The 11444-nt window shown below is 55.8% G+C and overlaps 1 protein-coding gene across 1 annotated transcript; it reads left to right on the forward strand.

Moving 5' to 3' along the window:
* The first annotated feature begins 7973 nt into the window (after positions 1–7973).
* Positions 7974–10454, forward strand: ZNF579 (zinc finger protein 579). Its single transcript, XM_045830397.1, has one exon. The coding sequence runs from the start codon at positions 8377–8379 to the stop codon at positions 10054–10056; it is 1680 nt and encodes a 559-aa protein (XP_045686353.1). The 5' UTR covers positions 7974–8376; the 3' UTR covers positions 10057–10454.
* The last annotated feature ends 990 nt before the right edge of the window (positions 10455–11444 follow it).

Genomic DNA, 11444 nt, shown 5'->3' on the forward strand with positions numbered 1-11444 from the left:
GGAAGGAGGGGCCAGGTGGAGCCTGGTTGGGCCCAGGAGGGCTATGGGCCTAGAGGAGGGAGGGGTGAGACAGGTGGGGAGGGAAGTCGGGGTCAGGTCCCACGGAACCTGGTGGGCCCAAGTAGGCACATGATTGTACTTCCTGGGTGAGCAAGGTGCTAAACGTGACTTTACAAAGACCCCTCTGGCTGCTGAGTGGAGGATGAACTTGAGGGAGGCAGAGGAGAGGCAGCAGAAGACCACCTTGGTCCGCCAGTAGAGAGGCAGGGGGGCCTGCACCAGAGTGACAGAGACAAATGGGTGGATTCGAGATGAGTTCTGGAGGTAGAACGTGTGTGATGGGAAGGGGGGAATTGGGAGAAATTGGTTGGGGGGGGGGTGTGTATTAAGACCAGAAAACTAGAGGAGGACAAGCTTGGGTAGAGGCAATGGGGATCAAGAGTTCCATCCTGCCCTGACCGTGTGGCTCAGTTCAGTTGGGTGTCATCCTACAAAGTGAAAAGCCACAGGTTTGATTCCCGGTCAGGGCACATGCCTAAGTTTCTGGTTTGGTCCTCAGTTGGGGCACATACAAGAGGCAACAGACCAACATTTCTCTTGCACATCGATGTTTCTCTCTCTTTCTCCCTTCCGCTCTCTCTAAAAATAAATAAGTGAAATCTTTTTTTTAAAGAAAGTTCCATCCTGAGCTTCTCAGATGTGAGATGCCTGGGAGGCTGGCACGATCTCATAAGACTGAAGGTGTGTATAGCCTGTGATGCAGTAATCCCACTGCTAGGCATGGACTCTAGAGAAACTCATGTTCCCCAGCCCTAGGAGATACATCTCACAACCTCCACAGCAGTGAAATGGTCAGCCCCGAACTCCGAACTGCAAAGCCCATTGCTACGGTCTGAATGTTTGCATCCAGACCGTAGCAATGGGCTTTGCAGTTCGGAGTTTCCCCCCAGATTCATAAGTTGAAAACTTCATGCCTACATGATGGGATTTGGAGGTAGAGCCTCTGGGAGTTGCTCAGGTCAGCAGGGTGGAGCCCCTGTGAATGGGATTAGTGCCCTTATAGAAGTGGCTTCAGAGAGAGCCCTCACCCCTTGCCCCAGGTGAGGACACAGCCAGAAGACACCAGCCATGAACCAGGAAGGAGGCCTTCACCAGAGGGTGACCTTGGTGGAGCCTTGATCCTGTGCTTCCAGCCTCCAGAACTGTGAGCCATACACCTCTGTTGTTTACAAGCCACCCAGTTGGTAGTATTTTGTTACAGCTGCCCAAGCGGACTAAGACATTCAGCAACAATACAGTGGGTAAATAAATGATGGTGTATTGAATATGTACAGATACACATAACTGCAAAAATGAGAGTCACAAAGATGTCGGACACAAGAAGCCAGATGCATTTCTGCAACATTTAAAAACAAGCAAGACTAGTCCTGGCTGGTGTAGCTCAGTGGAGTGAGTGCAGGCTCGTGAACCAAAAGGTCACCAGTTTGATTCCCAGTCAGGGAACATGCCTGGGTTGTGGGCCAGGTCCCCAGTAGGGGGTGTGTGAGAGAGGCAACCACACATTGATATTTCTCTCCCTCTCTTTCTACTTCCCTTCCCCTCTCTAAAAATAAATAAATAAAGTCTTTTAAAAAAACAAGCAAGACTAAACTGTAGTATGTATTGCTTAAGATGCATTGTGAGCACTGAACCATTCAAGAAAACAAGGAAAACATTTTCCTCCCACAAAACTCAGCATAGTGGGAGTGCACAGGTTAAGCTGGGAATGGAACATGCCAGAACCTTCTATGGGCTCTAGAATGACTGCCAACATTCCATTTCTTAACCTGGGGATCATTTTATAATTATTTGTTCAATTCTGCATTTGTACGGTAACTTTTAATCTATGTGTATATATTTCACAAGGAAAAACATTTTAAAGGAGGGGATATGTATGTATTTGGCGGGGGAGAAAACAAGTACTAAGTTGGTCTTCAAGGAAGACTTTATGGAGATTTGCAACTACCCATTTAAAAAGAACCCAGGTCAAGCCCCTAGGTCCTCTCCACTCTGCCACCAACACCCAGGATCCAGGATTCAGACTCATCCCCTTGGGGTTAAAAAGAAAATACAATGCAAAAACCCACCTGCCTTGGAGAAACAAGACCAGCCCTCTTAGATACAGGCATCGCCCCATGGACAAGCCCCGCCCATTCGGGTACCGGCTTAACCTGGAGAATCGAGCCCATGGAAGAGGGCCAGCGTTGTCATGGAAATGCTATGGCGTCAGGAGGCCCAGCGACATTCCCCCCACCCCCAGGAGTTTATACTTCAATAGGAGGGGAGATAGGCAGTTAGTGGACAGTGACAAGTAGCCTAATGCTTCTTGGCCAGAAGTACCCTGTTGAAAATAAAAGCAGAGTACGAGCTAGCCGGTGACAGGGGGCCTATTTTAGCCAGATGGGAGTAAGAGAAATATAGGAAAGGGGCATTGTCAGGCAGGGGGAACGGCCCGTGCAAACGCCCTGAATCCAGAAAGTTTGCCCGGGGCGGTGTGGTGGCTGGAGCAGAGTGAAGCAGAGAGAGACACATCAGGTGAGGGAGGCCCCAGGGGCCGGAGCTGCAGAGCCTTCTAGGGAGCTAGCGAGGAGGGGGCGGGGGAAGAGTGGGAGCCGGGGGAGGGTGTCCATCCAAGAGTGACGTGATGTGATCTCCAGGTGATGGAACTGCCAGGGAAGGAGAGCCAATGAGGAGGCAGTTGCGGCGAGACAGGCATCCAACGGTGCACGTCTGAGCCAATCAGCGCTAGGTCCCGCCCCGTGGTGGAGAGCCCGGTTCCCAGCCCAGGCTGGTTTCCCTCTCACCTGGACGCGCGCCCCGCCCTCTCCCTGCTCCAGCCTCGATCTCCCCCGCATCCGGCCAGGCCTCCACGTGGGTCCCACAGGAATTTCTCTCGAACACTAATCGGATCATGTGACTCTCCTGCTTCAAACCTTTTCAATGGCTTCTCAGTCCACCAGGAATGCGCCCAGCCTTCAGCCTGGACCGGGAGGCCGGACACAGTCGCTGGCGCAGCCTTTGCCGCCCCAATCCAAAACCTCTGGCTTCCCCCAACACACGCACACCTTGCTGTTCTCTCTGACACCTTCTTTCCTGTCCCCTCCATTCCTGAATTTGTTTCAAAACAAGCAAACAAACAAACAAAAAGCAAGCCTTTAAAATCTGGATGATAAAATAACACGCATACCCCCCCAGAGATAGATATAGATATAGATATAGATATATAGACATAGATATAGATACTCAAGAGAATTGAAAACAGCCTTCCAAACAAAAGACGTTAAGCCCAGATGTCACGACAGGACTATTCACAAAGGCCAAAGGGTAGAAACCACCCAAACGTCCACCAACCAATGGAGAGATAAAGTGCAGTCTGTCCAAACAATGGGATATTGTTCAGCCGATTAAAAAAAAGGACTGACTGCCTGACACAGGCTGCAAGGGTGGGTGAATCTCTACAACAACCAGACAACAACCGCTGTGCTAAGCGAAAAGCCAGCTGTAAAAGACCCCATATCTCTGACTCCACCGATAAGACACATCCACAGCTGGCAAACCTGTAGAGACAGAAAGCGGATTGTTGGTTGCCAGGTGCTGGAGGGAGGAAGGGGGTGGAGAGTGACCGCTTGGGGGTGATGAAAAATTTCTGCAACTAGATAGTGGGTGTTGTTACCCAACATGACACATATACTGGATGCCACTGAATTGTACACTTTAAAGTGGTAAATCTAATATTGCAAGTGTTTTACTCAATAAAACACACACACACACACACTACATGTACCCAAATGCTGGCTCGCAGCTTTAAAACATTATAAATACGCCTCAACTTTCATGGCTCCTAGATCCGACGGCTTCCTTCTCCAAGGTAAGCCTTACTCTGAATTTGGCGTTATTGTTTCCACAGATGTGTTTAGACTTTTACTCCATACATATGTGTCCGTTTTCAAAAATTGTATTAGCGAGCTTTTAAATGTCATCCTCCTGGTCACTGTCCTTTCTCCCATCTCTTTGGGAAATGCAAAGACTTACTGAGACTCACTTGCTTAGAGAACTTTAGCACCTCACTTTACTGGTCTCTAAAATGGGAGAGTCATGCACCCACCTCATAAGTGTCAATGTAAGAAGCATCCAGCCCTGGCTGGTGTGGCTCAGTTAGTTGGAGCATTGTCCCATAAACTGAAGGGCAGTGGGTTCGATTCCCAGTCAGGGGACCTGCCTAGGTTGCAGGTCAGTCTCCTGACTAGGGTGCATGCAGGCAACTGACTGATGTTTCTCTCCCTCTCTGTCTCTCCCTCCCTTCCCCTCTCTCTAAGATCAATATGCATGTCCTCATGTGAGGATACCAAGAAGAAGGAGGAGGAGAAAAAGAAGAAGGAGAATCCAAACCTATGAGACTTTTTATGAGTTTATTTGAGCCAAACTGGCAATACTTGCCAGGAGGCAAAAACCTCAATGGGTTGAAAAAATGTCCCAGAGAGTGGCCGTTTTGTACCTTAGTTCATACATTATAACCAAAAAAGGAGGCATAGGTGGGTTACAAGAAGTCCACTGGTGATAGATTAGGGAGGAGGACAAAAGCAAAGCCGGGTCAGAGGGAATCTCTGGGATTGGATAAAAAGCAAAATGATAGACACGTACTTCTTTTACGTTGGTGGGTGGGGGATAGTTAACAGTCAACAATTAGCAAGATAACAGCAACAACAAGGGGATTTGAGGTCTTCCCCCAATGTGGTGGCAGTGCTTTCCAGTGAAAGGAAATCGGACATTCCAAAGGCATGCTACCATAAAAGCAAAAAGACAGCAGACGGGTTCCATGAAGGTAGAGATGGGCTTCTGTCAGAGGAAGAGTCTAGCCTAGGATGTGACTGCCCTCCATGACCTACTTTTAGTTAAAAAGTTTTTTTTTTGTTTGTTTGTTTTAGAATCCCTGCTATTTATTGGCCATCCCTTCTGCTCCACCCCCTACCCTATGGAGAGGTTCGACTCTGCCCCTGGCAGAGTTCCGGAGATGGGGAGGGAAGGCGGGAGAAGGAAGCACAGCTCCAGGCTCAGCAGCCACGCTCCTTACCGCGCCATAGTTGCCTCTCTCTTTCTGAGTCTTCCTCCACTTGATCCTCGTTTCAGGCAACTAAGCTAAAGGCCAAGGTCTAGAGCTGGGGGAGGTACCTGGGCAGGATGTTATCCCAGCATCCAGCCCGTCGCCACCAGAAGAAAGAGAGCCATCCATGCTCCTGCCGAACTCCGGCTGCTGGAGGCATTAAACTTGCTCATTTGGATGGGCCCAAACTAGAAAGTTTTTCATTTCGGACAATCTTATGCGGTCACTTTAGGTCTCCGTGTTTGTAAGGCCGTCACGCAAGCCTCCCCTGAGCTTGTTAGGTTTTAGTGCTTGGCCCCTTTTCATTCACATAAAACAGGGAGGAACAGACGGGCTTGTCTTTGTCAGGCACGGACAGAGTCAGCTGTGACTTGACTCTTATTTTTATCACCCTCGGTTTCTTGTTCCTTTCACTCTGTGGAATGTGGAACATAGTCACATGGTTTCAAGTTCGGGCAGCTCCAAAGGATAGAGTGTAGGAAGTTTGGGTCCTGGGCTTCAGACAATGTTGCCAGTTCCCTCTCTCTCCCTCCAGGTCTTGCAGACCCAGCGTTCAGATTCGCAGAGAGAACAAACAGGCGGTGGGCTGTTCTGCACCTTCCGTTCTTTCTCCCTTCAAGTTATCGTTTGAAGCTTTTCCATGTGTTTGCACAAAGGGCTTCCTCACCCTCTTTCTGTAATCCTTGCCCAAGGATATGTTCATTGATTTTCTTTTAGAGAGAGAGAGAGAGAGAAACATTGATCGGTTTGCCTCCTGTAAGAGTCCCACCTGAGGGTCAAACCCACAGCCTTTTGGTGTGTGGGACGATGCTCCAACCAACTGAGCCACCGGGCCAGGACTTCCTCATCTTTTTTTAATGGACACATAGCATTCCACTGAGTGGATCAATTGCGTTTCATTTTTTGCCCAAAGCCCCACTGATGGGCGTATATCTAGTTTCAGTTCTTTTGCAGTGATTCGCAATACTGCACGGACTAAATCCTGGCATAGTCAACGATTTGCCTGTTTCTGAGTTCACCTATCCGACGGGTAAGTCCCTGCAGTTGCACACTAGTTACGGCTGTTCCAAATTTTATTTGCCCAAGCCCTTTTCCCTCACACTCCTGCAGCCACGTTGCGTGTGTGGTTCACCTTGAACAAACGGCATCATGCTTGGTGTGTCACATGCCTTTTCTGCTCAGCGTTAGATATGTGAGATGTGGCCCTTGTTGGCATGTTTCCATTTGTTCCTTCTTCCCATTGCTAACCCTTGGCTTTTTTATCCTGTAGATTTCAGCTGAATCATGGTTGCCTCCAGGAAGCCCTCGGGGATCACTCTCCAAATGGGAGCTCAGCTTAGTGCCTTCCCTGTTCTCTGTATTCCCAATGGACATTGTTGGCTGCATTCGGGTCCACTCTCCAGCCAGGTGACTGGATCTGCGTGAACTCCCTGCAGACAGGGACCAAGCACCCCTGTCCTTTCCTCTGTCGCTCTAGCACCGAGGACAGATCCAGCCCACAGTAGGTGCTCAGTAAATATTAGTGGCTTAGGATAGCGCGAATATAGGTAACAAAATATATGCCAAGTCAATGACAGTACATGCTCAGTTAACGCTGATCATTAAGGCTCGAATGACCACATACAGAGCTTATCATGGGGGTGGAGTGGGGAGGGACTGAGGCTGGGAGAAGGGAGAGGCAGGCACTCAGCCAGGTGGCCAAGTGAAGGCTGGAGTCAGGTTCCAACCCGAAGGGTCGGTATTTTCCCCGAAGCCTCTGTCATTGCTTCATTCATCCCCTTCCCCCAGGCCACCCGCTCCTCCAACACAGTGTCTGGCACAGACAGGACCTGATAAATGTGTGTTTGTTGGAGGAAGGGATGAATATGTGTGTCTGTTTTGAGGGGAGAGGAGCTGGACCCAGGCTCCCAGGCCCCCAAACCACTCCTCCCACTGGGAGCCCAGGGGACAGGACCCCCAGCTCCTCTTCCTGTTATAGGACCCCGGAGTCCCCGCTGTCCTCCTGCCTCGCGCCCCCCCGCCCCCACCGTCCCCTCACCCTCCTGCTTCCGGCTTCCTAGCCCGTCTTTCCTCTCTCAGGCTGGGAGGAGAGGCGGGTTTCCGGGGGGAAGGCTTAGGCAGTGACACCGAGCCCAGCCTCCTCCACCCCCCCTCCCACCACGCTACGCTCGGCCCTCCCTCCCTCCCCGCCACCACCGTCCACTCGGCGGCCGCGGGGAAGGAAGAAAGGCGCAGAGGAGGCCGAGGTAAGCACCGGGCGCCCAGCGATTGGGGCCCAGTCCGGCCGGGCTCAGGAGCCTTGCATGGCCTCCACCCAGGCCCCAAAGCTGCAGACCATGCCTGGGACCAGCAGGCTGGGCCCAGCCAGGAGATCTGCCCCCCGGGGGACCTGGTGACCCCCAGCAGCCTTCCTCGGGGGTCCAGGGGCCTGGTCCTCAGCCTTCTCCTCCCTGGAGAATTCGGGCAACTGGGTCTGCAGCGCCCTCCTGTCCCTTGTCAGAGGAGCCCAGCCCCCTCCCCTCGCCCTCCCACCACTGCGACCCAGGGACTCGCACCCTTCACAGACAGGGGGGTCTGGATTCTGCACCCCATCATCTCCGGGAGCCCAGGTCCCAGTCCCCAGCCCCCCACGTCCCTCGATCCCACAAGTCCTGGCCCCCAACCCCCGCTGGGCTCAGACCCAAGTCTGAGCCCTCCTACTCCCGGCCTCTCCCTGCCCCAGCGCCTGGGCACCCACACCCTGTTTCCAGGGCCTCGGGACTCCGACTCCCACCCGCGCCCCTCCAGCATGGGGGCGCGACCCCAGCCCCTCCCCGAGCTGGGTCCCTGGACACATAGCAGTGGCTGACTCTGTCTCCCTCCGCTTCCCCTCATGTCTGAATCTCTGCCTGGCTGTCCGTCTGTCCGTCTGTCTCCCTGTCTCTCCCCACCCCTCCTGCCACGGCTCTGAACTCCGTGTTCACACCGTCTCTGTCTAAACCTCTTTGTTTTCTCCTCACCTCTGCCTCTGCTGGGTGTCCTGCTCTCCGGGGCTCATCGTCCTGTCCTTCTGTTTCTCCTGGTCTCTGTCTCTCTGTCCCTCTGTCTCTCTGACTCTGTCTCCTGTCTCTGTGGCTCTCTCCCTCCCTCCTCTGGCCAAATATCTGACCTTCTGCACTTTTATCTCTGTCTCCGTTTCTCTCTCTGCCCCTCCTCCCCCCATCATCTCTCCATCTCTTCCCTTCCCCCTCACAGGCATGGATCCACAGCCCCCTCCACCTGCCCAGGGCAGCCCGCCTCACCGTGGCCGGGGCCGAGGCCGGGGCCGGGGCCGTGGCCGAGGTCGAGGCCGAGGCCGGGGCAGGGGGGCTGCTGGAGCCCCTCGGGCACCCCTGCCCTGCCCCACCTGTGGCCGCCTCTTCCGCTTCCCCTACTACCTCTCGAGGCACTGGCTGAGCCACTCTGGCCTCCGGCCCCACGCCTGCCCTCTGTGCCCCAAAGCCTTCCGCCGGCCCGCCCACCTGTCTCGCCACCTGCGGGGCCACGGGCCCCAGCCCCCGCTGCGCTGCGCCGCCTGCCCTCGCACCTTCCCGGAGCCCGCCCAGCTGCGCCGCCACCTGGCCCAGGAACACGCGGGCGGCGAGGTCGAGCTGGCCATCGACAGGGCAGCCAAGGAGGTGGCCGAGCCCAGCTGGGGCCCGCAGGGCGACGATGATGCTGAGCAGCCCAGCACAGCCGCTGCGAGTGGCGTGGAAGAGACGGCGTGGCCCGAGGCGTGGCCCGCGGGGGAGCCTGCAGTGCCAGTGGCCCCCACAAGCGCTGAGCCCCGGGAGTCGGAGACCCAGGAGGCCGAGGCCGGGGCTGCGGAGCTGAGGGCTGAGCTGGCGCTGGCAGCCGGGCGACAGGAGGAGAAGCAGGTCCTGCTCCAGGCCGACTGGACGCTGCTGTGCCTCCGCTGCCGCGAGGCCTTTGCCACCAAGGGCGAGCTGAAGGCACACCCATGCCTGCGCCCCGAGGGCGAGCAGGAGGGCGAGGGGGGTCCTCCTCCGCGCCCCAAGCGCCACCAGTGCCCCATCTGCCTCAAGGCCTTCGCCAGGCCCTGGTCGCTGTCCCGCCACCGGCTGGTCCACTCCACCGACCGCCCGTTCGTGTGCCCGGACTGCGGCCTGGCCTTCCGCCTCGCCTCCTACCTCCGCCAGCACCGCCGCGTGCACGGCGCGCTCAGCCTGCTGGCCCCGCTGCCCTCGACGGGCAAGAAGGACGACAAGGCCTCGGGCGCACGGAACTCAGGGAAGGGGCCGGAGGGCGGCGACGGGGCTGAGTGTGGGGAGGGGGCAGAAGGTGGGCAGAACGGAGACGATGCTGCCCCGGCCCGCCCCCCTGCCGGGGAGCCCCGCTTCTGGTGCCCGGAGTGCGGCAAAGGATTCCGACGCCGGGCGCACCTGCGGCAGCACGGGGTGACCCACTCAGGGGCGCGCCCCTTCCAGTGTGTGCGCTGTCAGCGGGAGTTCAAGAGGCTGGCTGACCTGGCGCGCCATGCGCAGGTGCACGCGGGTGGCCCAGCCCCACACCCGTGTCCGCACTGCCCGCGACGCTTCTCGCGTGCCTACAGCCTCCTGCGCCACCAACGATGCCACCGCGCGGAGCTGGAGAGGGCGGCCGCGCTGCAGGCACTGCAGGCCCAGGCCCCGCCGTCACCCCTGCCGCCCTCGCCGCCCCCTCCTTCAGGGCAAGACGAGGAAGGGCTGCCCCTGCCCATCGCACACATCAAGGAAGAGCCGCCCTCCCCGGGGACCCCACCCCGGTCACCGCCGGCTCCCCCTGTCTTCCTCAGCGCCTCCTGCTTTGACAGCCAAGACCACTCAGCCTTCGAGATGGAGGAAGACGAGATTGACAGCAAAGCTCACCTGCGAGGATTGGACGGCCTGGCCTCCTGACCCTCACAAGCACCCACGCCCCTCCCGTTGGCCCCGGTTTGCAATATGGAGGAGAGAAGCTGAAGGAGAGGCCCCCCTCCACCTGCCCACCCCACCCCTCTGAGCCCTGACACTAAGGAGGGGGGCCTGGACTGCCCCCCTTCCCTTCACCCACCCCCAGGTCCCCTGATGCTGGTTAGGAACTGCTCACCCAGCCGTGTCTGAGGCAGGACCACTTGGAGAAAGGAGGGGCAGGACACTGGCCAGAAGGAAGGAGACTGGGGGACCCCCTGCTGGCTGCCCTCTTGGTACACACTGGACACCGTCACCTCTCTGGAACTGCCAGACCCTGGGGGATCCCCAGTGAGCAAAGACCTGTCCCCGTCCCTTTGTCTGTCTGTGAATAAATGTGAGTTCGTGACCCGAGAGTGGGGCTCTCTGTGGAGGCGGGAGCTGGCAGAGGGGTCCAGGTGAGCCGGGCTCTGTCCAACAGGCCCTGAGCTGGGGTTCAGGGCAGGAGGGATGCGGAGCTCGGCCACACAAGGCGCACGGGAGTGGGAGAAGACAGGTCACCACCTGCCTGGGAGACTTCAGGGAACCCGAGACTCCCCTGGAATCCTCAGTGTGCACTCAGTCAGCAAACACTCACCAGACCCATACCTGAGCTCTGAGGATGCTGAAGGTGAAGCTACTGTCTCCCCCTAAGAGGAACTGGAAGTCTCTTTTTTAAAATTTTTATTTATTGATTTGAGAGAGATAATGAGAAATATCAATCTGTTGTTCCACTTATCGATGCAGTCATTGGTTGGTCCCCATATGTGCCCTGACCGGGGATGGAACCACAACCTGGCCGTACAGGACGATGTTCTAACCAGCTGAGCTCCACCAGCCAGGGGAGAGCTGGAATTCTAGATCTCGGTCCAAGATGGTTTAGCCAGGAGCCCCTCACAGCTACCACCGTTCACACTTAATAATCAGTACATTTAAAACTACGTTGAACAAGATTCCAAGTTCAGTTCCTCAGTCCCAGCGGCCCCCTTGTGGCTGGGGCCTCCTGTGTTGGACACTGTAGATCTAGAACGTTCTGTCATGGCCGACGGCACCACCTGAGATCATAAAGGATTAACATGAGGCATTGAGAAGGGCTCCTGAGGAAGCTGCAGGGCACTGTAATGATGGGGAGGGCGGGGCTGTGGTGAGGTGACTTCGGACCGGAGCGGAGGACCAGGTGGGGGGACAGGTCTGGTAAAGGCCATGCAGTGGGCCGGCTCTGGACGCTAGAGAGACAGGGAGGACCTGGAGATGGGGAGTGTCACTTTCTATAAATCCTCTGGGTGTTTTTTGTTTTTTAGAGTTTTATTTATTTAGAAGGAGAAGGAGACGGAGAGAAACATCAATGTGTGGTTGTC

This window comes from Phyllostomus hastatus, unplaced genomic scaffold (assembly GCF_019186645.2).
Source record: "Phyllostomus hastatus isolate PE091 unplaced genomic scaffold, TTU_PhHast_1.1 phas_contig_151, whole genome shotgun sequence".
NCBI lineage: Eukaryota > Metazoa > Chordata > Mammalia > Chiroptera > Phyllostomidae > Phyllostomus > Phyllostomus hastatus.

What these genes read in the sequence shown, in the direction of transcription:
- ZNF579 (XM_045830397.1), top strand. Translation starts at nt 8,377, where the DNA reads ATGGATCCACAGCCCCCTCCACCTGCCCAGGGCAGCCCGCCTCACCGT.